Here is a 27758-nt window from a genome sequence, read left to right as displayed (position 1 = left end):
TACAGATCCAGGACGGGGTTAAAAGACGCGAACGGATAAATGTTCCGTTTACGAGATAACCAGCGTCCCATCAATGAATGATCCACGTCAGACCTGGCTCGGCAGCTGCGTACAGCACAAGCCCCTAGGTTAGAGCGTCTGCACAGACAAGGTGTGGCGTCTGTCTGAGCGGTGACAGCCCGCACTCTCTTCGCTATGGTATTTAGTCGGAAGTCTCGTCTTGTCGTCTGAAAAAAATACTAGCGTTTATCATGTCGAAGTTTAACCCTTCGGTTTATCTCACAAACGTCAGCAGTGCAGGGAATACATTGCCGGACTCTAGAAGGGTTAATAAGGAATAGGAGTGGAATTTGGATGCCTGAGAATAATAGGAGTTATAGTCCATGTAGTCTATTTGGTCGGTATGGACACGGTTGGGATTATATATCGCCATTATATATAACTGCATCATTGAAGAAGGGACATACCTGAGAGGCGACTGGAGAGCTCTGCGCTGAGGGAGCTCACGCCGCCGGCGCGTCCGGGTGAGATAGGCGTAGCCGGGTGCACCGACGGGGCTGCGATGGATCCCAGGTACTGATAAGACTGATCGTACGACCAGGATGGAGATGTCTGCACTTGTCTTGTGTCTACAAAAGAAATAGAAAACAATTTGCGCTTAGAACATTGAACGTCAGATCGTGTCGAAGAGGTTCAGTTGTATTTAACCCTTTAAGAGGGCTGAGTAGTGTGGTGCTAAGTAGCCGGCCCTTCAAACGTTTAACAAATAATAATAAAAAAACATTTGGTGTGAGTATAATAAAGCAATCATAGTTTGAGACAGAGACAAAAAAACATGTGGCTTCCTAAATGACATCCTACCCTCGCTCTTATTAAACCAGAGGTTTGCCTTTAAAACAACAAATCAGTGAACGGATGTCTTTTTTTCCCACTCGCTTCATCAAGGACCTGTAAGCACTCTTTCGTTTCTTAAGAAAATATAGATTTTTAGTTTTTATAAGTATATGAGTATAAAAACTATAAGTATATAACTATAAGTATTAAGTATATAAGTATCGCTACCTCTTCGTCTAATAAGATAAATCACCTGCTCCAAAGGTTGCAAGGATTCCGAGAGTAATCACAAAGAGCCACTAGATGGCAGCAGAGGGCTTGGAACAGGAATTGGGATTGATTCAAGGAGACCAAAGGAAGGTGCTAAAGATCATTGCATTACACACACTCTCTCTCACACACATTCACATACACACACACTCGCTCTCAGACACACACTATCTCACACAGACACACACACACTCTCTCTCTCTCACATACACACACACTCTCTCAGGCACACACTCTCTCCCACAGACACACACTCTCTCTCACACACACTCACATACACACACACTCACTCTCAGACACACACTCACATACACACACTATCTCACACAGACACACACACTCTCTCTCTCACACATACACACACACTCACTCTCAGACACACACTCACATACACACACTATCTCACACAGACACACACACACTCTCTCTCTCTCTCTCTCTCACACATACACACACACTCTCTCAGGCACACACTCTCTCCCACAGACACACACTCACATACACACACACTCTCTCTCACAGACACACACATACACACACACTCGCTCTCAGACACACACTCACATACACACACTATCTCACACAGACACACACACACACTCTCTCTCTCACATACACACACACTCTCTCAGGCACACACTCTCTCCCACAGACACACACTCACATACACACACTCTCTCTCACAGACACACACTCTCTCTCTCACAGACACACAAACTCTCACAGATACACACAATCTCTCTCACAGACACACACACTAACACTCTCACAGACACTCTCTCTCACACATACTCTCAGACACACACACACTCTCAGACACACACACTCTCTCTCAGACACACACTCACACACAGCCTGTTTATCTTGGATTTTCACACACAATGCTAACCTATGACATTCTCAGCGGGTGATGAATGGGAACATTGACCTTTGGACAGCATTGGAAAAGCCATCACTTACACAGTACAAATACACAAGCCTCACTCACACAATGATTTGGAATCCCCGCTACTGCCCTAGCCCTATTGGAAAGAATGTTCGCCTTCCCGCACCTGCTTGGAGAGTTAACCTTGGCTTGGAATTTAAGGATCTTTTACTTTACTGAGAGTGTGGTGGATAAATGGAACAGCCTCCCAGCAGAAGTGGTAGAGGCTAATCCAGGGAGGGCATTTAACTCCTGTCAAATTCGGTGTTTTTGTTTACGTTTCTATGGTAATAGGACCAAATCCAACTAAGGTATAGCACTTCCTTTTAACCTTTTCAGCGCTAGACGGATGTACCGTGCCTCGGCACTGAAGAGGTTAAGCCAGAGATAAAGAAGTTTAGGAAAATTTAGCGCCATATCAGCAGCGGCCAGCCGTTCACAGTCGGGAATTTGGCTACCGGCTCTGGATGACGAAACCAGAATATATTCCGGGACAAGACGGCTGAGCAAATAGAAGGAAGAGAAGACACGGGATTACACGTGTTTTTACACATGTTCCGTGTAGTGTGCGCAGATTTATGTGTCCTCCACGCTCCTGAAAAGCCATCAAGAGAGCCCTGGAACCGCTTTAGGTAAATACGAGGGATCTGCTCGTCGGGCCGGCGGTCTGTTTGAAGGGCGGCTGGTGACAGGGTACTGAGTAAGAACACATGGCAGAGGCTCAGCGATTAGTCAGGAGGGAGGACGCGCCTCTCGCACATACGAGCAGCATGAGCTGGCAGCGAAGGACCCGGCCGCTGCCCAACCCGGCCGGGTAACGAGTGCATCACGGCACAAAAACACGCAACACGACGGGCCGGAGAGTGTCAGTGCTCAGGAACGGCGGCTCTCCACCCCGTGGGTTACGGTTACAACGTATCAATCGCCTACACGCCTGGGAGGGTACAACACGTTACCGAAACACCGGGAAACATGTTAAGGCGCCGTAATATATTCCCTTCCTACTTGTGTTAGTGGTTATAACTGATCAGGATTTAAACGGTTAAAATACTTAAACGGCAGCTTTACATCACTGAGAAGTCATGATCTCGTCTTTCCCCTGCGAAGAATAAAGGACGTGTAAACGAATAAAGCGGAACACGTCCAGGGGGGCCGAGGACGCGGCAGAACATAACCGCGCGGCGGCAGCAGCAGCGGAGAAGACGGGGGCTTGTTTTACATTTCAACGTAAAAAGACGAGTAAAATGAAGGCATTTGTGGGAAGCGGAGGACCTGTGATGTTCTAAGGATGCGCTTACACGTTTTACCGACTTACAGAAAGTGACATCAAATACGACCTTCAGACTCCATCACACGGGGTCACCTTGGGGGGAAACGATACCGGAGGAAGCTGCAGGAAACCTCCCCCCAGGGCACGGCTTTGATTCACAAGGTGAAGTGAGGGCTTCTCCACGTGAATGACACAAAAAAAAGCCGGCTTTGAGTGCTTTACTGATACTATATATACTAAAATATATAATAATAATATATAATATAATAAAGAACTTTGTGAAAGTTACACCTTCGGCAGAGAGAGGAGACCGGCGACGTACGGCAAAAAACAAACAAACGATTAACTCCTTCATCGGCGTTTCCGCTTCTCTGCGGTTAAATTGTACAGGGATCTGGGAATCTGAGACGGATCTCTTCTACGTGTATATTTTATCACTTTGCATTTTGTTTAAAGGGGAAATACCAGTGATTTTAATTACAAATTAGAATAATAAATAATAACAAATAATAAATAGGTTTTCAAAAATAATCAGCTGTTTGCTTTTTTAAAAAAAAAGTTGTGTTTTTTTGCAGAATATAATTTTTTCAGGCAGCCGCATATCAGCCATTTGTATTCTCTCTCTGTTATCTGAGCCCCAGTCTACTATTCAAACACCCCGACTCCTTATGATGGCTCAGTATTAATTACCCAGCCAGACACTTTGATTAAGGAAAGTCTACGGAGGGACGGACTTCATTAGCATTGCCATAAAGCATCAGCTCAGTGTGGTGTTTGAGCCGGGAACGTCGCCCAAAATATCACATCACGGACAACAATGGCCAGGTCTGCAGATAAAGGAGGTTTATTGGAGGAAATTAGATAAAACCAGGTCTTTGTCCATGCCGACCTACATTACTTTATACACACACACATATTTATATATACACTTGTAAAAAATGTTAATAAAAGCCTTAAAACTTTAAATGAAGTTTCTGTAATGCGTCGCTTATGTCACAACTCCCAAAAAGTCAATATATACGATAGCCTATGCATTTAGATTGGAGGACTTAACTAAACGCTTCATGTAATTATTATTGGGGTTTATTTATTGTTAGGTTCTTAGAATGAGGCTGCTGGATTTCCATGACGACCGATCTTGGATACTCTTGCTTAACGCCATTGATGAGTCTCTATACAATCATTCTCACGGTCTCTTAAAGGTGAGGCTCAACAGGTGCAATTAAAAGTGGGCGCTCGCCAGACCTAGGCCCCCCAAAACTGTAATGTACACAGTTTATAGAAATTACGTTTTTGGTATTTCATTTCTCTTTGATCTGGTTATGGGGGGAAGGAATGTGATGCGATTTAAATTGCAAGCTCTTGGTTGAGATGCTCTGTCTTGAGCTCTTGCCATAAATAAATCGACTTCCCCTTTTTTTCCGCGTTACAAAAGACGTTCTGTTCCAATTCTCTGTTCTTGTTTCTGTTTCCGGAGTTGGGGCTGCAGCTTCGCACGCTCTCACTTTTGCAATTCTTGCGTCCCCAGAAAAGTCTAACGGGGAATTCAGCAAATAAGGCTTTTGGGGACAGATAACGGGTTTTAATCCCCCCCTCTTTTCTCCATGGGGTGTTTCTGTATCGCAATCCTCACATATATCTGTGTTCTATTCATCTGTCACAGCAAAGAGTTAATACCTTTAAATTCCCTTTTAACCCTTAAAGGTATAAATCCAAGGGCTGGTCTTTCATTGCAGGCAGTCATGACAAGGGTCCAAGTCATCCACCCCAGTGAGGGATTTTATTCCCGTAGGAGAGCGTAGTCCTGAGCATTAACCCCTTGTTTCACTCAGTTACATTTAATGTCAATTAATATCTAGCATAAGTATTAACAATTAACAATACTCATCTATAGACCTGTGTTCAAGCAGCGACACGTGGCTTATGAAACCGCAGGGGGGGGGCAATGAGCTTGCTGTTGTTGAACTGCAAAACATGCTGGCTGAGCATGCTGGGATTTGTAGTAAAGTAGTTGCTAAGCACTGAATTTATGGATCATTATTATAGAATTTATGGTAGATTTTACGTATTTTTTTTTTAAAGTGAATGTAGGAAGTAAAAGGCTGTGATGTCCCATGGAGAATATAAGTAAAATAAACTATTAGGGATATGAAACGATAGTACGCTATTTCTCAACCCTCGCACGAGAAAGAACCGAGAAGACGCAGACTTAACTCGAGAGGTGTGAAATTGGAACGGATTCCAAGCCAAGAGACCCAGAATCCGAGCCAGCTCCCAGAGCTAAAAACATGCACTACCCGTCCAGTAATACCACCGCAGCCAGCCAGAGACTCAACAATTTAAGGCTTAACACACACACACAACATAAATCAGACGAGGATGTACCCGCCAACCGTCAGCTTCTTGGGCAGAAGCCTGCAGACTGTCTGCGCTCATCAGACCTTGCCTGTTTGGGTTATTGGAAACCCTCTTTTAGCCTGGGTGGAGCGGCTCGCTCAGGCATATTACTGTTTGCCTTATCTTGTCCAGACAACCCTCTTTTTTTTCTTTAATTATTTACTTAAACCTCAAAATTCGAAATGTTTTTTTCAAGCGGATCCGTCATGTGAATTAAAAGCTACACCGATAAATACGGCGCAAAGACCGGCCGCAAGAGACCGACGTCTCTCTATAATATTATCAGCAATGCGTTGGCACTCTTGAGTTGGGAAGATAAGAATTCCCAGCATGCTCTCAACCTTTGCTTGTTGATTGGCTGTACCATTTTCAGTCTTATAATTTTATAATTGGAGAATTAGGAAGTACGAGAATGCCCACAATGCCCAACGCATTATGAGAGCCATAGCGGTGTGTAGTATCTACTAGACTTGTGCATTCGTCTTCGGGCGAACATGAAAACGAACACGAAGAGTGCGTTTTCGTGTTCGTTCCGAAGACACGCCGAAGAGAAGACGGCGGCGGTAAAACGTAGGCGAAGACACACACCACGAAGATCTTCGTGATCGTCTTCGTCTACCATTCTCCCCCCCCCCCCTTCTAACTTACCTTGTCTTCGCGGCATCGCGGCAGTTCCCGGAAGTGGAAATCCGCAGGTTCGCCGTCACGGGTTACCGGGCAGTGCGAATGAGCCTATTGGTCGCCTACAGGGACATCCTCTGGCATCAACCAATTGGTTGATGGCAGACGAGCCCCCTGCTGGCGACCAATAGGGTCGCTCGTACAGACTATTAAACTCCTGGTGTCGTAACTTACCCGGCACATCCCACTGGACTCCCTCCCTGTTCAAGTAGTTAAATGTCCGTACGAGGGAGGGAGACCAGTGGCATCTGCAGGGTAAGTTGCAGCATTGGGGTTTTAAAACCTCAATGCTGACGACCAATAGAGTTGCTCATACGTACATTTAAACTGCTGGCGCCAGAGCTGTGTTAACCCCGTATTAACCCCTTAACCGGGAAAACGAAGAAATACTGAACACGAAGAATGTCCACGAATATTCGCCCGAAGAGAAGACAGGAACAGGCGAATATTCGTGGAATACGAAGATTCCCCCCCCCCCGAAGACGAACACGAAGAGCCCCCTGGTGCCCAAGTCTAGTATCTACACGGGCTTATTCTGAAAACGTCCAAATCCCACCAACCACGTTGCACTTCCAATGATAAAGGATATACGTATCCCTTGGAAGTTCCCAGGGTTGGCGGCCCGGACCTCCTCCACTCCTGTGGTGAAAGGGCTGATGCTACTCCAGTTAGCCTTCAATGGAGCTGGGATCAGGTGGAGAATAGGTAGGAGTTGGTGGAACATGGGCTGGGAATAGGCACGACCAAAAGCCACCCCATGCCACAGGGAAGCAACTCTCTACCCTGGGTGAAACCAAAATGTGTAACAAACAATATTTGTAAAGTGCTACAATGTCTCGGAACTCATGGAGATTCTCACAGCTGGGATAGTTCTTGTGTAGCCCCATGACCTGACCACCACATCCAGTAGCATGTGGTGGTCAAGGGAAAGGAAAAAACCATGGAATTACACTATATTTCACTAGAGAAATCTAGGATAAGCTTCATCAGGAGCATATACCCCCCTCTGGGAGCTTAGGCTCCACTGAATTCACATATAGTTTTTTTGGATAGGTCAGCTGAATTCTGTAGGACCTCGGAGACCACTGCTGGGTTCCTACTACATTGAGCTCAGATCTTGAACAACCTCTGCAGATAATGGGAACCCAAAGGAACAAATCATTCTGTGGGTGTCCCTGCCTGAAAACAAGTAGTTTATTCTTCTTGAGATGTCTTCTGTTCTGGAGTGATAAGATCCATACATATCTTTATCATCATGTCGTGATGGGCCTGTGCTTTGATTGACTCGGCTTCTCGTCGCTGAGAGTCCTTGATATTTTCCTCACAATTTCATGCACACATTTATGCTTTTGTTTGCTACATCTCTGTATTCTGTCTCAGCCAAGGAAGCTTTCTCCTCAACACCAGACGCCCGCTTAGATTGGAAACACTAATTGAAGATGATGTCATCTATGAGAAACTCTCAGAATGAGAGAATCTTGTTGTGCATTGAGAACTCAGCCTCTGATACCGAGGTTCCAGTAAATGTATGAGTCCAGCGGGTGACTAAGCCTCCGGTTCCCGAGTGATATCTTACTGGCCGCTTCTGTTCCTCTTGCCGGGGACTCTCTGTTAGCTGTTTGTGCCGATGAGTCCGCGCAGCTGTAACTGTGTCGCCGTGTCTCTGTAACACACACCTGTTTCGCCTTATGCTTCTGGCTGGATAGTTTGAGTCACAGCTGCCAGTGAGCTTTTTCAGCTCATGAGTGGGATCAACTTGATACTCAGGGACAATCCCCTGCCGGTCCCTTTAAATCGTACCATACATGAAAAGAGTCCCGAAGCCCAAAATCCAAAAGCTTTTATTCTGAACGTGCTTTTCTACAGGTGGTGCGTTGGAACCTTCTCTGGTCCTTTAACCACATAACGTGTTCTACATACAGCTACAGCTGGCCGTCGTATGATACATAATAAATTATGATATTTTAAGACTTGTACTGTCTGCTCATACACCGTACACAGAGAACAGGAGAAAGACGGGTTTTATACAGTTCTAATTTCCTTTTGTTGTTGTTCTAAGTCACGCGTGCCTAACTGATCAAAACTAAATGCACAATTAGAAACAAGTATCACTTTGCTTCAGTTAGATTTTTGTTGGGAACACTTAATTGGCATGTGACATAAAAGCAGGCATTGATGAGATGTTGCCATAGAAACTGATAAAGCTTCCTAAAAGTTTCTGGAAGGAAAAAAAAATGCTGAGATTTATTTGCTTAACATACTAGGGAGTGCAATTAATGTTTTGTTCTAACCTTCGGAACTCATCACTGAAAGAGTTAAAACGTGGCTCCAGGCCGCTGATTTACTTTGTGATAAAGGTATTTCACAGACTCCACTGTTAATTTGATGACAAATAATAAATCATTCCCCCCCCCCCCCACAGGCAGCTGGTCCAGAGATTTGGAAGCCCCTCTGGTGTCTGAGACACTCTATTTTCTAACGGGCAACTAAACATGGCGGAGGATTAGCGGAGTGTCAGCCAGCTGGACAGTCCCAATTCTTACTGGTATATTTTCCATACATACATAACCGTTTGGGGTCACTGCTGTTTTCATGGAAAACAAGTACATTTCTGGCTGTAACATTTTCTAACGATCAATTAGCCTTTTAAACTTAAACTTGGATCAGTGAACACAACGCGCCATTGGAACACAGGAGTGATGGGAGTGATAAAGGGCCATTGGAACACAGGAGTGATGGGAGTGATAAAGGGCCATTGGAACACAGGAGTGATGGGAGTGGTAAAGGGCCATTGGAACACAGGAGTGATGGGAGTGATAAAGGGCCATTGGAACCCAGGAGTGATGGGAGTGACAAAGGGCCATTGGAGCACAGGAGTGATGGGAATGATAAAGGGACTCTGTACGCCTATGAAGAGATTCCATTAAAAATCAGCCGTTTCTGACCCATTTCATGTTTTTTTAATGGACAAAATTGGCTTTTCTTTCAAAAAACAGGAACATTTATAAGTGACTCCATGTGTGTGTATGTAAGTGAGTGTGTGAGTGTATGTCAGTATATATATGTATATATTACTAATTTACTATTTATCATTTCGGACGGGGGTCTGCCCTTAAGTTAAAAGGGACTTTCCAGCCCTGGTTTCATTGTTTTAAAGTTTTTTTTAGTCCTATCTGAGTATATAAACAGTTAATAACTACAAATAAACCCGATCAATAAGGGAAGTTTAATGTATGATAATATCTGCCGGGTCACAGAAGCATTACAGAAATACCAAGATATTCCTGTTCTGAATGAAAATCCCGCAGCTTCTGCGCTGGAATATTTTATTGTTAATAGGCGACCTTAGAGAAATGGGTGGGTCAGCTGTGTTTTTTGGCATCCCGCTTTAAAAACGAAAAGTATATTTTTGTTTCATTATATGTTTGCCTTCCACGATGAGAGAAACTGGTGATTTATTTGCTTTGCCGTGTAACACGAAGCGGCATCAGTGTGTGGCGTGTACTGCCAGGAAGGGATTATAAAACACTACTCTGTGTAAAGAGGAAAAATGGGCATGAGTAACACTCAGCCGCAGATTAATGTCAGTGGGGTTTCACAATCGCCCCTGTAACCCGTTCAGCGCCAGAGGGATCGGCAGCCATTTAAAGTTCTGACTGCTTTGGACTAGAACTCTCCCGAGACTGGCTGAGCATTATGGGAGTTGGAGGCCACTGTCCCTGAAGCACTATGGATGTCATTCATTGGTTGCTGGCTTATGAAGTGATATTGCTAAAGTTTAATATGGGAAGGGCCACAATACAGTCCTTGGGGCCAAAATAAAGATACTGTATTTGGATCATATTGCCATACCTCCCAACTGTCTCGCTTCTCGTGGGACAGTAATATAAATTTAAGTGGAATCTGACACTTTAAGGCTCTCATGAGCCCCCAGAAGAACGTTCCCCCCCCCCCCCCCCGCTCTCTAATTCCCCCCATATTTAGAAAATTCAATAATAAATAAAAACAGAAACTTTTGCTACTTGGTTCGTCGGGCGGTGCGGGAAACGTCGGGACCTTCGCATGCAGCGGCGCTTGTGGATCTCTTTATTATTGTGAAGGGCAGAAGGACGGCAGCTTGATGCCCCGATAAATGCTTATGGATGCCAAATAACGGTTAACACATTAAATGCCAGGGGTGGCACGGACCCACTACTCTCAGCCGTCCAGCAATAGAATGGTTAAGAAAGGGCTAAAACTAACCCTGTAGGTTCCTTGGGGGTAAGAGGTGCCCAAAGTGCCCCGGCAGCATGTATTATATCAAGCTGGTCTTGGTTAACTCTTTCAGTTCTGGTCTAGATGCATGAAACATGCATCAATGAGGAAGCAGGCTACCCGAATAAAGTGTCCAGATTAACCAAGCTCAGTATTTGGAATCCATAACTTTAATAACCATTTCTATCGGCTCTAAGCCCTCTGCATTAGCAGCCGAGGAGAGATGTGATGGTGAAAGTTGGCTAAGCGGGCACTCGTGTGGTTAGCGCTTGTTAAACCTTGGCAGTACTCAGTGCTGCGCGGCTGAGTGTAGTTAAAGCCATAATCCTCGCTGCCCGCTCACGATATGATCTAGTGAGGCTCAGGGGGCATTATCCCAATTCAGGGATAACTCGACGCTCTCTCCTGGGTTACCGTAACGGGCCGTGCAAAGTGCCCCGCAGCTGTTCCTAAGGTACAGCTCCCATTACCACTAGCCAGCCTCTGCTAATTATCAGCATAATGTTTTAACTCCTATCACCATCAGACAATGCCAGTGATTCACATGCTATACGACCCTGTGCAACGCACCAAATAAACCTCATATATACCCACGTATAAGTTGGGTTTCACAGACTGATCAGAATGTTTCCTACGAAACACATACAATGCAACTCTGATCACTCTCAGCCACCGAAAAATATCGCTGTGCATATTCTGCGCGCTTTATGTGTGCTGTTCTCACAATGCCCCATTAGGATTAATTTACTCATTCTAACAGTGTACTATAAACCTCACTAATGGTCATAAAGGGTTAAATGAGTCTTGTCTAAACTACAATGACTTTTAAAAAGGAACTAAACCAAGTTCACGAATACAATAATTCTTACTATTCAAATACCATTTTTTACAAATAAAATCCAGCTTGCCCAAAGCCGGACATTTCGGGGTTAAACAGCTGTGTAATGGCATAACTAATACCCGCTCACGCTGCGTGACTCCAGAAAACGTCTCATCCTCTGGAGATGGTTAAATGTGCTTATTAGGGCCTTTTCTTTCTCAGCTCTGCTATTTTGATGAAATACTATACGGTATGAAACACGCCTGGCCTGGAATGACACGGACGATAAACACGTTACATGGAAACGCGGAATCAGATCAGACCCATTCAGCCGCCTGTCTTCCTGTTTTTCCCCGATGTAAAGACTCAGACCTTAATCGGTCCTTGATCTTGTCTTAGATTCATGCCTCACTGTATTAACCTCTACCACTTCTGCTGGGAGGCTGCTCCATTTATCTACCACCTCCTCAGTAAAGTAACACTTCCTTACCTTACATCTAAATCCATCTAATTTGCCCACTACTTCTGCTGTAAAGACTCAAACCATAATCGCTCCTTACAGGGACTGGCCTTTCTAATGCGGGGCACATGGGAGGTATGAGGATCAGCCTATCGTTATCAGTTCCTACAAACAAGATGGTGGTTCTGCCATCTTCCCCAACGCCGCGTGAGGCCGTCGGAGGCTTGGTACGGAGCCACCGTCTATTGTGTTGGAAGAATTTTGCGGGCTGTACAGACACGTTACCTGCAGACTCGCCTGGCACCCGCCTGATAAACAGCGCATTGTCTTCCTCCCCATCTGCGCCGTAAGCGCTCCCTTTGTGAATACACTTTTGTGTCGGGGATTTATGTTCTAACTCGATAGCCCCAAAACTTGGCCACTTTCTCCACGATAATCAAAGCGATCTTTGGCACTAAAAACAAATTAGCATTAATAACGTCTTTCTGCGTTTTATTACGGAACGCGGGCAGGTTCCGCGCTCCCCGGAGTGTAAGTGTTTGTGCCGCTTCGATCAGGAGTCAGCCCAAGGTGGATCTCTATTATTGGGCCAACATGGGACCTTCTTCTTCAAAGAGACCATTAAGGTCTAGTCGGTCCATTTTTCAGACCTTAATCAGTCGTCGGTCTCGTCTTAGATTCAGGAGCCGTATGCTTTCCCCATGTTTAAATTCGCTCGCTGTATTAGCCTCTACCACTTCTGCTGGCAGGCTGTTCCATTTATCTACCACCCTCTCAGTAAACAGACGAGATGCACATTTTTTGTCCTCAGATCTACGTTTCTGCATATTTTTCTCATACCTGTGACATCACACAGAAAGCCCCCAAAGCCAAGTACAGTCTTGGGGTGCTCTCAGAGATTTTTAGACTTAAACTGCCAACCCCCTGATTTATTATCGGGCAAAATCATTGCAAGCAATAACGTCTCCTGGAATACGAATCAAAGTGAGAGCACCCCCCGGAGATTCTATGCTTGGTAGGAATTCGGAGACAGAAGGACGCTTTCAGAAGATCAGAAAAAAATAGAAATATCTGTAAGGCGGAAAAAAAAAAGTAGAAAGACTCGCACCTGGGAGACGACAAAGGACTAATCCCAGAAAAGGCATATCGCTTTGCATGGTTTTGCATGCCCAAGGACCCGGCGTGCGGATAAAGGGCTTTGTTTTCTTTAATTTCGGCTCGGTCTGCAGAGAGTGATCTTTCATGTTGCTGCCTGTTTGATGTGGCGGGTGGGGGGTGTAGGGTGGGGGGGTGTAGGGGGTCCTCACGACTCCTTTTGTCTGCTGAATTGTTTGGTTAGACGTTCTCGGGTTTACAGGTCTACGTCTCCCCTTGCGCTGTGTAGGTAGTATAGCCGATAAAGGCGCGCATGCATCGCCGTCTGCATTAATAAACATTGTTGGCCACACCGGGGAGGGGTGACACGAGCATATTTGCCCTGCGTCCGCCCCTGCGCGCTGGCCGCTAAACGGACGGTGGGACATGCGCTGCGTTATAAGAACACAATTTTAATGAAAGGGAGCGACCGTATAAAACGCTATTTATTACGCCTGTAGATAATGTATTAATTATATTCTTTTTAAAATGTCATTATCTATTTTTATATACTTTGTTAATCATTATTATAAAAATGACCCGGAATCTCCGGCTGAAGTACTGCTTCTCCGGGTCTCCGGGTAGGGAAGTGATGTCATAACTAAGCCCCCACACCCTTTCCCTCCTCCTGAGATTGTCTGGGGCCGACCCTGACCCACGCATACAAAAAGTAACCCCGCCCACAAGTCAATAACCCCGCCCCCAAATGACCTGGCCCCACCGAGATGGGTGGCTAGTCCCACCCCTTTTGCACAGACAGGCAGGAAGTGTGTAACAACTTCCTGCTTGAACTGAATAATGGATTCCAGACACAGTGTTCACCGAGGGATGTGAATAAATCAGAATCATTTATAAAAAGAGCTTTAAATAAAATAAATAGCATAGTGTTAAAGGTTTCGGGGCTGGGTTCAGTCATGTATTTATCTAATAAAATAATAATATTCTGTTCTAAAAATCTGCTAAATAAGGAAATTAAAAAAAATTAGGCGTATGACAGCTAAGTGGCACGTTGTCCTTTTAAGTAGAATTATTTCTTTGGCTCGCCAATGGTTAAATCCCCTTCTCAATAATCAATGTAATTATGCCAATTAAAAGGTCCAAGAGCTCAAGGTATTTAGAGGGCCACAGAAAACCAGTCTCCACTTTAGAATGCCCCCGGGCTTGCTCAGAGTGGTGGGAGTTATAGAGCGCAAACAGCTGCACACTAAAGTGGCTTATAAAAAGACTCGCTGCTACTCCTGTTCCCTCTCCGTGAATCATGTTTTAAGTGCTGCAGAGCGTCGCTCCTCTCCCTCACGGCCAAATTATTTCGGTACCCGGCGCTGGCAGTGGTGCATTCTGGGTATTTCCTCTGCTCTCTGTCTTTTAACACTGGAGGGGTGAGAAACAGCTGAGACGCTGGCTGCGCATGTTGGAAAAATGTTCTACACATAAGGAGCCCTGTGTACGGGGAACGTCTTTATCGCATCAATCATAGCTCCAAATCCACGGGCTCGATTCATTACATCCGTCTACAGCTCTGCCACGAGGATCTTACACAACAAATATTCAAAATTTAGAAGGTTTTTTTTTTGGCTAGGGGTCCCTGATCCTACACATATGTCATATATACCGGTGTATATATATATATATACAGATGAATAACATGTCACATGTCTTTTGGGGTCGAATAACCTGCAGCTCGACAACTGCTACTGCTTTATGCCCAAAGGAGAGGCTCTTTTTTTTATTAGCACAAATTGTTTTTATATAGCGCCATACCTTATGTTATAACAGATCTGCACAGGGCTGCTGCATGAACTAATGGGGGTCCTAAGCACCCTTCTTTTTGATAACACCAACTGTACCAAACCCCATCATGCCAAGGTTACACGACCCTCTCCTCCGCCAGCTTACAGAGCCTCCATCAGAAATATTAACTACCTCTACCAGCTGTACTGGCTCTGCATTCCCTGATAGAGACCTAATAGATTGTAAGCTCACAAGAGCAGGACCCGCTTCTCCATCTGTACTGGTGTGTCCTAGCATGTGTTAATCAGAGTGTCAAATTGTTTCTATGTCGTTCATTTTCACCGTTCCCTTATTGTTAACAGCGCTACGGAATCTGCTGGCGCTCTATAAATAAATGTAACGTAACCTAGAAGGTGCCAGGCCCCTGTATAATATAACTGTAATATAACGGTATAATATAACGGTATAATATAACTGTATGATATAACTGTATAATACAACCGTATAATATAACTGTATATGACCGTATAATATAACTGTACTGTATGATATAACTGTATAATATAACCCTATAATATAACTGTACAATATAACTGTATAATATGACCGTATATTATAACTGTATAATATAACTGTATGATATAACTGTATAATACAACCGTATAATATAACCATATGATATAACTATATAAAAGAACCGTATAATATAACCGTATGATATAACTGTATAATATAACCCGTATAATACAACTGTATAATATAACTGTATGATATAACCATATAATATAACCGTATAATATAACCGTATGATATAACTGTACGATATAACCATATAATATAACCGTATAGTATAACGGTATAATATAAGTGTGTGATATAACTGTATAATATAACTGTATGATATAACTGTATAAAACAACCGTATAATAATATAACCGTATAATATAACTGTATAATACAACTATATAATATATTTTGCTGCTGCGCGTCGGTTCCTTGGCCGTGGCTGCTCGGCTTAGCAGAGCAGATCCGGTGAATCATGGTGGCCGTAAGCTATGGCCGGTAAGGGCTTTCAGGCGCAGAGGTTCCTACCGCTACAAAGTATCTTTCTGCAGTCTGGGGAGAGTCGTGGAGCCGGCGTGGACGGCTCATCTGCTTCCTACCTAATCCGTCCAATACTTGAGCAGAGACGCGCCGCAGCCATTAGTAATAAGCAGGAATGTCCCCCTGCATGGCGAGGCAGCGTCCCCGAATTCCACGTTTGAGGCTAAGCCGCGTGACATCGATGTGATTTCGCTCGGATACGGGGGGAGATGCCTGGGATGTGTGACTGCGTGTGGGACCTGCCACCTGTCGTCTCTTTAGCTGTCAGTGCGGTGGCCGCGGTCCCGGCTGTGCTACGTTTATTAAAAGACCGCGCAAGCATTTTAAGTCATGGAGTTTACGCGGCAGATGCTACACCAGCGGGGAGAGTTTCATGTTTATACGCAATACTACGCTTATACTCCGTATTCATTAACGCCGTCCTGGAACACTTTCTTTAATGATTACTATAATAAATTATACACCTCTAGGGTTCCCAAAGAGGAACTGGTGGCCCTCCACAGACGAGACATTCGGAAGGTATGCAATGGCTGAGAGGTACTTACCCTGCATCTGACTCTGTGGCTGTGGATTGAAAGCTGTGGAGTGGTTCAAGGAAACGCGTGGGTTGGGAGTGGGAGTTGGGTGATGTGGGCTGACCCTCATTGCTGTTCGCCGAAGCTGTTCGAGTTCACTCAGTCGCTCAGAAAAGGACAAGCTTCCCGGCTTGGTCTGTTCGTCTATTTTCTGACGATGCCCTAATAATGGGGGAGGTGGGAGAGAAGTCAGCAAACCGCTGTGGCATCGACACTGATAACCGTCTGTCCTAGGGACTAGCAAAACCTCAGCCCTACAAGCTACTGGCTGCCTACAACTCCCATCACACTCAGTCAAAGACTGACGAAAAACTGGAGGCCTGCAGTCAACATTTAAAATGCGTTTTAACATTTTGTATCCAGCTTTCCACCTTTTAAAAAAAGGTCAGTAAAGTCATTTATAAAAAAAAGCCCAAATACATTGTTTCTTTAAACTATGAAAAACCTTTTAAGTTCTGAAAATACATTTAAAGACCAGTTTCCCGACCTCATTCTCCTTAAGGATTTAAAAGTAAACTGATATAACCTGATATATTAAGACACCTTTTACTTGATACACACACTACCGTTCAAAAGTTTGGGGTCCATTAAAATAGCATGAACTGGATGAGAAATCCAGCGCAGACGGGGTTAATGTTGTAAATGACTATTGTAGCTGGAAACGGCAGATTTTTAATGGAATCTCTTCATAGGCGTACAGAGGCCCTTTATCACTCCCATCACTCCTGTGTTCCAATGGCCCTTTATCACTCCTGTGTTCCAATGGCCCTTTATCACTCCCATCACTCCTGCGCTCCAATGGCCCTTTATCACTCCCATCACACCTGCGCTCCAATGGCACGTTGTGTTCGCTGATCCAAGTTTAAAATGCTAATTGGTCGTTAGAAACCCTTTTGTAGATATGTCACAGCCAGAAATGTCCTTGTTTTCCATGAAAACAGCGAAGTGACCCCAAACTTTTGAACAGTAGTGTATATACAGAACTCTAAGGAGTAGACGGCGACAAATTCAACAAATAAGAGCTGTCGGGTAATGAAAGAGTTAATGGTATTGAGGTGTTACGCAGCACGTGCTGTGGATGATGCCCAAGTTCTTCTATTCCGATTATGTTACTGATGCAAAACCCCCCAAAACTTGGGACACAAACCTTATAAAATCAAAATACCGTCAAACTATTTACAGCCTTTGCCTTCGTGTAGAAATACGCAGCCGTTTATGGATTGTTTCTAGATTGTAAGCTTGTGAGCCGAGCCCTCGTTACTTAATGTATTGGTTCTAGTGTTATCAGACCCTTTGAACGTAAGGACTGTAAGAAGTGCTGCAGGAACGGTTGGTGCGATATAAATAAAAGATAATAATAATTGTTTCAGCAGGTCTTGGAGTAATGAGTGATGTCACAGTTAACCCCTGCTGTACCTGCTTTTTTAATAGGGCATAACGGTAAATTTCATTAAATAGAGATGCCTTTAAACACTCGACCAATTAAAATGTGTAGATTGTTGTGCATCTGAACGCTGGGCTTGTGAGCTTACAATCTAAAAGACTATTCTACAATCTGTTTGACCCTCAGTTAGGGTAAATTCTCTCTACATCAGTTCTTTTATCTTTTTTTTGCAGATTACACCCCAGATTTCACTCCATGGAGGGGGTTACTCGCAGCATTTGGCACTGTGCTTGCGCGGATAGACTTTTTTTATGTGCCGTTGATAAATCAGGCTGATCCGTCTGTCTAAATAAATACTCAAACCTAAGTCTGTTTCATACAGAATGCTCCATCTACTTGGCTACTTTTCTGGAGGTCAACCCCCCCCCCCAATATCGCTGTAACCTAAAGTGATGACATTAACTCTCCGAGTGCCGGAAGAATTATTCTGCTGATTTATACGCTACTGGAGAGCAATCATACAGGTCGGAACCTCTCGCGGACGGTGACTTTTTTTTTTTTTACATGCGCGATTGCACCTGATTTACAAAAGGATCTAGAATTTCCGAAAGCAGAAGTGGCAGTTTCATACGGCCCTTTGCTGCATTTTCTGTACCTCCCAACTGTCCCGCTTTGCGCAGGACAGTCCTGATTTTGCCAACCTATCCCGTTGTCCCCCCGAGGTCTACCTGTGTCCCGGTAGAGCTCGGCAGGACATCCCTAAACGCAACCTCCCAGGCTGCATTGCTCAAAACTATACATATTAAAAAATTTGATGGCCAAGTTTATTTTTGGGTAGAAAAATCTTTTTTTAATTTGGGTAGTAGATACACATAACGCTGTATAATTCTCTCTTTCCTGACCAAAGTAGTTTTTGGGCTTTTTTTTTTTTTTTTTTTCTATTACAAGGATAAAAAAAAAACAGGATCATTTTTTCCAGCTGTTGAAAAATTTACATTTCAAAGCGAAAAAAAAATTTCCAGTTGCGACAATTTCTAAAAATGAAAGTATGTGTAAACGTTTATTAGGGCTAAGGATCTGAATGGATGGCTTTTTTTTCTCTTCTTCCTGCCAGTTCCTTTTTGGCGGACATGGCAAGGGTATCCGATTTCACACCGCACTGAGAAAAAGAAGCCGCTTTTATTGCGATCATTTTATCTACAGGGAAAAAAAATCTAAAAAAAAAATAAAATAAATCAAAAAAAATAAATGCTGAAATGTTGGGGTTTTTTGGGGCGAGACAAACGCTGGTGACTTCTTATCTTGTCATGCATGCAAATCTAGAAGCTCTGTTAAGTTCTGTGTATCTCGGCAGTAGACATGAATGCAAACAAATAGAGTCACGCAATGTGTGTACATATGTTAGCCGTCTCATACGTGCTATTTTAAGCAGTTGCCTCTTTTACTGGAGGCCCGAAGGCTAGACTGCCAACTAAGCAGCCTTCAATACAGTTTCCGACTGAACTCTGCCAAAACTCTCATTAAAGGTTTATAGAAGAAAAAAAAAAGAAATTATTTACTATAAAAAGTCGGATTTTAATCAGTCGTTGGTCTCGTCTTAGATTCCGGAGCCAAACGCGGATCCCGCACATGTTTAAATAATTTCCCCCCTACTGTATGCGCCTCTAGCACTTCTGCTGGGAGGCGGTTCCATTTATCTACCACCCTCTCAGTAAGGTAAAGCTGCTGACCCTCTAGTTTTGGAAGGGTTCTAACATAAACCTATTGTTCTTTACAGGAACTTCATTTGGGGTCTTTAACAATTTTTCATAATAAAATTTGGAAATGGGACCCTGGGGTCACAAGGCAGCTGTCTCCACAAGTAAAGTATGGCCATCCGGAAAAGGTGATTGCCATACTATCATGTGATGACTACACTTTGGAAATAACAAACGCATATAAACACTCAGAACATTGAAGAAGAAAAACTTGCGCCCTATGTTTTTTACTGTGCCCGGGGAAGCAATTAGTTGTTGCACATGCTCCTTTGAGCACTTCCTGTGTCCCCAAATAAAACCAGGAAGTCTGAAGGGTTACATCATACTGGCAGCTTCCTGAACACGCTGCATGGCTTAAAATGCCTTGAGACTAAATAAATTAACTAAACTAAACAAATTGTTGACCTGAGAGTTTTCAGACGTAATTATAACAATTATATCTTTTCCGTGGCATTAATTTGAAATGTGAACTGTGGCCGGGTCTGCCCAGACATGCAAGAGCCTTATTATTATTATTATTCTTATTATTATTATTTATTGTTTTGTATAGCGCCATCAAATTCCGTAGCGCTGTACAATAGCATGGACGCGAGCCATGGACGAGTATTCTCATCCATGGAAGGAACGCACAAAACCCTGCGCTGGACAGAAAATCTCTGAACATAAAAGCTCTAAAATAATTAACTAAATCATTGTTTTATTGCAATTAAAAAAAAATATTAATTATTATTAACAACCTTTAAAAAATTTATTGTGAATATTTTTTATTATTTTTACCTCTTATTTGCAGACATACCTTAAAAGTTATACAAAATGTGCGCGACTCCGCAAAACAGGAATTTGCATATATTTATTAATACAAAATATATATTATATAGATATATATATATATATATATATATAGCAGTAAGAAGACAAATACACGCACCGCATATATATATATATATATATACACACACATATCTATATACGATATATATATACATACACACCGTATATATATATATATATATATATTGAACACTGCGTTCTTCATACTATCTGGTTAAAAGCCTCCCACAGATCTGGTCTAGCTGGTAATATGCCTTTAAAATAAGGCAGCTCTTCAAACAAACGTGCTTTATTTCCTTTTTTTGTAGACTTTCTCATGCATTTAGATAGAATAAGTCTAAATTAACCAGACTTCCTCCTTCACACACGGATGATTAATTCTGTAAGGCTACGCTTGGTTTTCAGTAAGCCTACAGTATGTATTTATCAGTATCATCCGGTATTAAAGAGGAAATCTTGTTACTCTTATTTTTTTTTTTTGACAAAAATATCTGAATTCCAAAGTTTGGAACGGTGCAACCAAGGACGTTTTACTTTACTGAGAAGGAGGTAGACGAGTGGAACAGCCTTCCAGCAGAAGCATTAGAGGTTAACACATGGGATTGGCATATGGCTTTTCTGAGTCTAAGACGGGACTGGTTAAGGTTTGAGTCTTTACAGCAGGAAAAATGGGCAGACACGATGGGGCCGAATGGGCATAACTGGGAACATCCAGGCTTCAGCTACCCATAGCCTTCCCATTGTGGGATCCGTGTAGATCCCACTGACCATTGTGGGCAATCTCGCGACGTCCGTGGGTGGCCCCTGAGACGTCAGCTGGTGGTCCCTGAGAAACTCGGGGTTACTCGGAAGCAGAGCTTCACCCAGCGACTCCCAGGTATACAAACGGGTCGTATCTGTTTCTATGATGTCATAAACACATAACAATAAATGCGCATCTTACGACAATAGGCGATTTCTTTTTTGCTTGGTTGAGCTAATCAATAACCTCATTAACCCATTCAGCAGAATAAAGCCCCCCCCCCCTCTGCCTCAATGGTTTCATTTTCCTGCGGAATCTTTTTCACCAAATTTCCAAACGTTTTAGATTTTCAAACTTTTTTTCCCTGTGCCCCAGAAAACGCCGGCAGGATTCTCAATGGTTTTTGGACCCGATGCATTTTGTGGAGCGAGAGTGCGATAAACACGTTACAGCATGAGCTTTAAGAGACTTCTCCATTCTGCTCGGAGGATTTCCATCTGGACGAGATATTTTGGCAGGCGCCCGCGCTTCGCTGTTACTATTAATTGTAAATATTCTCTCTCTTTTCGGCGTCATTGTGCCCTAATAAAATTCACGTTTGCCACCTTGAATGGTCTTCGATTTGTGACGATGAATGAATTTATAACATTAAGCCGCAAGTTCTATTATCTAATTTTGTCTTTATTTTATATTATTGTCCACATTACATTTAGAGGAAACATTGCAAGCTCTTAAAGAGGCAATCAGTGATCCGCAAGGAGCTAATGCTGGAATATACGAAAGCGTGGCCCGTTTGCGGCCCCTGAGGACCGGAGCTGTGCACCACTGTTTAAAAATAACGAAAGGTGTCAAAATGCATACTTCCTAACCCTCTTGGGTTTTGTGGGACGTTCCTGATCTCCAGATACCATCCATAGATATAGAGGCAAAAGGTGATCGTTTTTGACCTTATTTGCATGCGCCTACCCAGAATCCCCTGTGGTTGTGGAAGCACCATGAGATTTCTGAGGGAAAAACAAGCCTTCTGGCCTGTCTGGTGTCTGTAGATGAGTGTTTCATAATAATGCTTCTACTACAGCAAATAAAAAAGTTATAAGATCCGCAGCAAAGTCATACAAAAACTCCAAAAGAGGAGTTTGTAGAAACGTCTGCTATAAGCCCATCGTCGGTGGCGTCTGCACACGGATCCCCGGTGAAAATAAACACCTTATTTTTGGACTCCGTGCCAAGATCCGTCTTTCACTTCTGTCTCCCCGCACGGCAGATACTGAAAGACGGCCTTCTGGACGGCGTTTACGAGTTAATCGTTTGAGCCGTACTCAGAGGCAGGGGAGCGGAACGGTGAGGCGATACAAAAAACTCTATACCTATATAACAAGGTTACACCCAGAGACAAAGCGCTGGGCAAACACCGGCAGAAAAGGAGACGGCGGCCTTTCAACGCTCAAACGGTGCATGGATCTCAGTGTCAACAGCGACCGCAGAGTCGCCGTGCCAGCTCGACTCAAGCTTTGTCGCTGATTATAAGCTCTTTGGGAGAGCTAGGGAGAAGATGTTCTAAAAATGTCAGAAGGTAGCAATTTTGGGAATTTTTTTTTACATCACATTAACATTTGAAGTCATTATGTGCGTTGTGATGTCAGAGAGCAGAGATTCGCTTGTTCTCCCAATGGTGAGATTTACGCGGGAGCCAGGAACACAATGTTACTTTTCGCCCAGCAATACCCTTTGGGATGAGCGCTCTTTCCACTTTTAATGTATACATTAAGATGAGTTCACTCTTTATCACCCCAAATATTACATTGTATCAACACAATATATAAATGAATAAAAAATTGAATAAATATATATATATATATAAATATGTGAAAGTAACCCACTTTATAGAAACATACAATAAGAAGCGTTTGGCTTCTGGTCTTTAATTCAAGATGCCCTCATCCCTGTCCTACACCTGTTTAAATTCCCTCTCTGTAGTCACTTCTATTTAAATAGTTGTGTCCCCCATATCTTCATGCCGCTGTGTTCCCCCTTTCTTTATGCCATCATGTCCCCCCTTTCTTCGTGTCGTCGTGCCCTCCCTTTCTTTGTGCCATCGTGTCCCCCCTTTCTTCGTGCCATCACCCCCCCTTTCTTCGTGCCGAGCAGGCATCGGCTATTTCCAGAGGAAAGCTGTTTTTAGAGTTTAGTTTTTGAGAGTGTTTGCGAATCCAATCTCTCTCTCTCTCTCACTCACTCTCGCTTTAGAAACATGAAGGGGATTTTCTTTCCTTAAAGAAAAAAGTTTAGCTCCCGTCTCTCGCTATTTAACAGTCGCTGCACTGTGCGGGAGAAGAAATACACCCTTTCCGCGACAGCCCGTCCACTTCGAGCGCTTCCACCTATCCCCGTCTTGTTGGGACTCCTCAGTCTCCTCGGTTTTCCCAGCAGCTGCAGAGAGATATAGTGAGCTACTGTATGGTATTACGAAACGAGGCCCTCCGAGATCTTTCCAAGCGACATACAAGTAAGTTATTCTTTGGGCTTGTTTTCTTTGGCCGCGCGCTCCCAGCGCAGAATGAATCAGGCAGTATTAGCTTTCAATGGGGAAGTGGTGTGGTCAACCCAAACTGTTTGCGGCTAGATCCTGCAGATAGGTACGGCGGCTTCAGAAGAATGGTCTGCGGCGAAGGGAACGCGCGGAACTCACATATTTTTACCACTGCTTTAAACGTTGAAGTTGCGAGAGCAGCTGGGAGACCGGCGCATGGTCCTCGATAGTCCCTAAACCACAGGCATGTTTACAACCCAAAATAAGACGGGGACGGTCGTATCGGGAACGGAGTGCATTTTAAGCGTATAAAGTGGTCTGTCTGGTTGGGGGAGCTAGCGGTTTGACAGCTCTTGATGGACACTGAGACCCCTATCACTCTCATCCAGCTGCCAAGTGACAGCTAGAAGACCACTCTGGCCAAACTTATAAGGAGGCATCAGCTGATAGGCATAAAGTCTTGTAAAAAAAAATGTTTGAGGTCTACAGATTGCTCTACGGCCAGCTGAGGGTGATGGGAGTTAGGACGTTGGACAGCTGGAGGCTGCTAGTTTGCGCAACTCTGCTGTAAGGTCGTGTAAGAAGCCTCAGGCTAGTCCCTGACACAGAGCAGTGCTTTACTCGGTCGAGTCACGCTGGATCAGTAAAGTGTTCTCGTTAATAATAATCCGCTCTCTGTGTCAGGTTGTAGAGCGAGTTAAGGAGAAGGATTTAAAGGGACAGCAACGATAAAAAAAGCAATCATGGAAAATGCCTATAAAGCTACGGCTAGGCGACCAGGAAACGTCTCATAACTTGTGTCGTGGTAAAAAAAACATGCGTAGAGATAATACATTAATTTTATCTCTAGTATGTGTGTTCTTAAACCGGCTTAGAGGTAATAAAACCAGGATGCCACCATCAGTGTTTGTACCATATTATATATATATTGCAGAAGGGGCAGTAAAAGTATGGAATCCGCTGCCAAGAGAGGTGGCTTTATCCCATGCAACAGACACCTGGGTCTGGATATTTCTTAGGAAAGCAGAACATACAGGGCTATAAGTTATAGAATAAACATTCATATTTTAGAGCTTCTTCATCTAAAAAGAAATCTGATTCAAGAAGGAATTTTTAACCCTAAAATTCCAAAAATAGCTTAATTGGGTTTATTTCTTGACTTTTTTTTTTCCGATCAAAAGCAGAAAGGACAGGTAGAATGGTTAAACTAGACGGATAAAAGAAAGTTCTCGGCATCTCTAAAATGTAGACAGAGGTAGGGGTGGGTACGGGGGTACGGGGGGGGGGGTATGTGTTCCATACGCCATTGTTTCCATTGGTTTTTCCATAGAGCGTCTCTAACCGTCTATAGAGCAGAAGAGAATCCCTCTGGTCTATTACAGGGCATTAAAAGATAATGCATCTGATGTCTGTACAGCGGCCAGCAAACCAGTTGGAAAAGCTGATGAGCATCGAGCTGGCGTTTGACATTCTACAGTATAGAGCGGTAAAGAGTATGACTACGAACGGCCGACGCTTGGCATGATCTCCTGAGAAATATCTTTGTAGACACCGGCTGACGATTCTTAAATATTTCCTAAATGCGGAGAAGGACCAACCGGTCTGTTATTATTTTAGATGAGAGGTTCTTGTGGTCCCCGCAACATAAAATTAACATTCCTGAGTAATGCTGTGATGGTTACCTTTTCTGCCACACGCACAGGCTACCCTAAGAAATACAATCCAGGGGTCCGCCGAGAGGGCGCGCTCAAAAGATCCAGCCCGAGCTTTACACCTGGCGCCCCCTGTGTCTGTATATGGAATTACAATTATTACAATTAGGAGGTCAAAATCGTCCAGTATGGTCCAATTTGGTAAAGTTTACTGAACCTGATAGTCCCACTAAAGAGGAATGCATGTTAAAGGGCTTCTTCAGAAAGGAATAAATATATACTTATTCGGGGCTGCTGCTGCCCTCCTTGTCCGTAGTCAGACAATTCAGGGAAGTGCTCCCATTGAAATCGATGGGATTCATTCTTGCGGGTGCACGCGGGGGGGGGGGGGTCTGTACAGTCCTCCGCATGTAGTATATCATGTGCAGACTGGGGGAGGGGAAAGGGGCAAATGCATACAGGGGGATTCTGCAGAATGCCCCCCTCCCCAAGCATTCGCAATATGATGGCTGGGGTCTCCCTTTAAATAGGGGCAATAGGTGTACTGACACTGACACTTACTCGTGTATTTGTTAACATATAATAGATATAATATATTTGGGCTCAGATTGCATTATATGCCTAATCTTTCCCGGGGCTGGAGAGGGTTAAACGTCTGAGTGCCTTGGGGGTTAACTCTTTCATTACTGCACTGTGTTGGTTTTCTGCTCTCCAGGCATGAAAGGATTTAAGCTGCAGGGGGTGGTAATAAATAGTTATTAAGTGCTCAGTAATCGCCGGAGGGGTGAAGGGACAAACGCTCAGCCACCCACGGAGTACAAGGCTCTCTCTCTCGTTACCTGCGCCATGAGTCACGGCAGAGCTGCGGAAGTGATCGCATCTCGCCCCCATTCCACAGGTCTGTATCATCCGAGCCCGAGCGCAGCTGCTGCACCGTTTAGTCATACCTCCCAAGTATCCCTCTTCTGGAGGGACAGTCCCTACCTCCTCTCCACTGATGCACCTCTTTTCTTGGAGCGCGGAATGTTTGCCGGGGAAGAGGGTATCGCAGGGTTCTACGGCCCTAAAAGCCCCAATAATGTTTACAGAGACATTCTGTATATGCTTGAATTTGGGTTTGGTTTTGCTCCGCAAGATCCTCTAAACCACAAAGTGCATGCCTTGGTTTCCATTTTCCAGCGAAATGCTATTTTTGACAGTTTGAATATATTTTATTTCCGGTAGGCAGCCCAGACACACGGTAAAAAACATCAGGGGCACGAACCAAAAAGGGAGACGTCTATATTCTGCTGGCACAAGAGCTTATTAAGCAGCTTTACTTAAGAGATCTATCTATCTCTGTATCTATCCATCTATCTATCCATCCATCTATCTATCTCTGTATCTATCCATCCATCTATCCATCCATCTATCTATCTATCTATCTCTGTATCTATCCATCTATCTATCTATCATCTATCTATCTATCTATCTATCTATCTATCTATCTATCTATCTATCTCTGTATCTATCTATCTCTGTATCTATCTATCTATCTATCTATCTATCTATCTATCTATCCATCCATCTCTGTATCTATCCATCTATCTATCCATCCATCCATCTATCTATCTCTGTATCTATCCATCTATCTATCTATCTATCTATCTATCTATCTATCTATCTATCTATCTCTGTATCTATCCATCTATCTATCTATCTCTCTAATGCTGGTGATTGCACTGCCTTTTTCACTTTTGCAGCACAACAAGTTTGGACCTTACAAGTACCATTTCAGTAGTATACCTCCCAACTGTCCTGTTTTTTTCAGGCGTTGTCCCACCAAACACCCCCACCGGGCTCCTTTTGGGTAAGTGGGATTATGGGCAGGTTGGGAAGACCCCCTGATCTCCCCTGACAGTCCCACCAAGCTGTGACGTTTCAAATATGCCCCCGGGATGCTTTATATGACGGGTGTAGCTTGAATGTGTTTTGTGATCGCTTCGCGGGAAGCACTCTCCGGACGCTCTTCTGCTCGTATCTAATTCAGCGACAAAGCACTGAAAGAGCCGGAAGTGAAAGATTTCTTTTATAAGGAGGGCCGCGTCCGCTTTAGAATTCCCCCGACACCATTAAAGTGAGCGAGCCAGCCGCGTCCGTGCAATGTTTGTATTAAACACTCACCTGGCAAAAGGCCAACAAGTTCAGAAGTTTTGGTTAATCGCAGCAAAGCTGCCATATTCATTTATTTACATTGTCCGCCCTTTATATTTCATGAAATAATTAGAGATCAGACCCATCCGGCCCGTCTGGTCTGCCCAATTTTCTTGATGTAAAGACCTTAATCAGTCGTTGGTCTCGTCTTAGATTCAGGAGCCTTATGTCTATCCCATAAATGTTTAAATTCCCATGATATATCCACCTCTAC

General features: G+C 43.8%; 1 protein-coding gene across 3 annotated transcripts in view; it reads right to left on the bottom strand.

Annotated features, from left to right (window-relative positions):
- Positions 1 to 27758, bottom strand: part of LOC149275840 (runt-related transcription factor 1) — a 54940-nt gene that overhangs the window by 2408 nt on the left and 24774 nt on the right. Inside the window, exons 4-6 of one of the 3 annotated variants that reach the window (XM_089504227.1) lie at positions 16426 to 16617; positions 14720 to 14725; positions 468 to 629 (exon numbers count right to left, since the gene is read on the bottom strand). In XM_089504227.1, coding sequence (XP_089360353.1) covers positions 468 to 629; positions 14720 to 14725; positions 16426 to 16617 — 360 coding nt within the window. The remainder of the gene's footprint in view (positions 1 to 467; positions 630 to 14719; positions 14726 to 16425; positions 16618 to 27758) is intronic. The other 2 variants (XM_089504228.1, XM_089504229.1) reach the window with 2 other exon arrangements.

Source organism: Sceloporus occidentalis, unplaced genomic scaffold (assembly GCF_023333645.1).
Source record: "Sceloporus occidentalis isolate IW3139 unplaced genomic scaffold, rSceOcc1.0.p SCAF_262, whole genome shotgun sequence".
Classification (NCBI taxonomy): Eukaryota; Metazoa; Chordata; class Lepidosauria; order Squamata; family Phrynosomatidae; genus Sceloporus; species Sceloporus occidentalis.
Note: the sequence above shows the minus strand (reverse complement) of the source record. Positions and strands in the feature narration are given on the sequence as shown.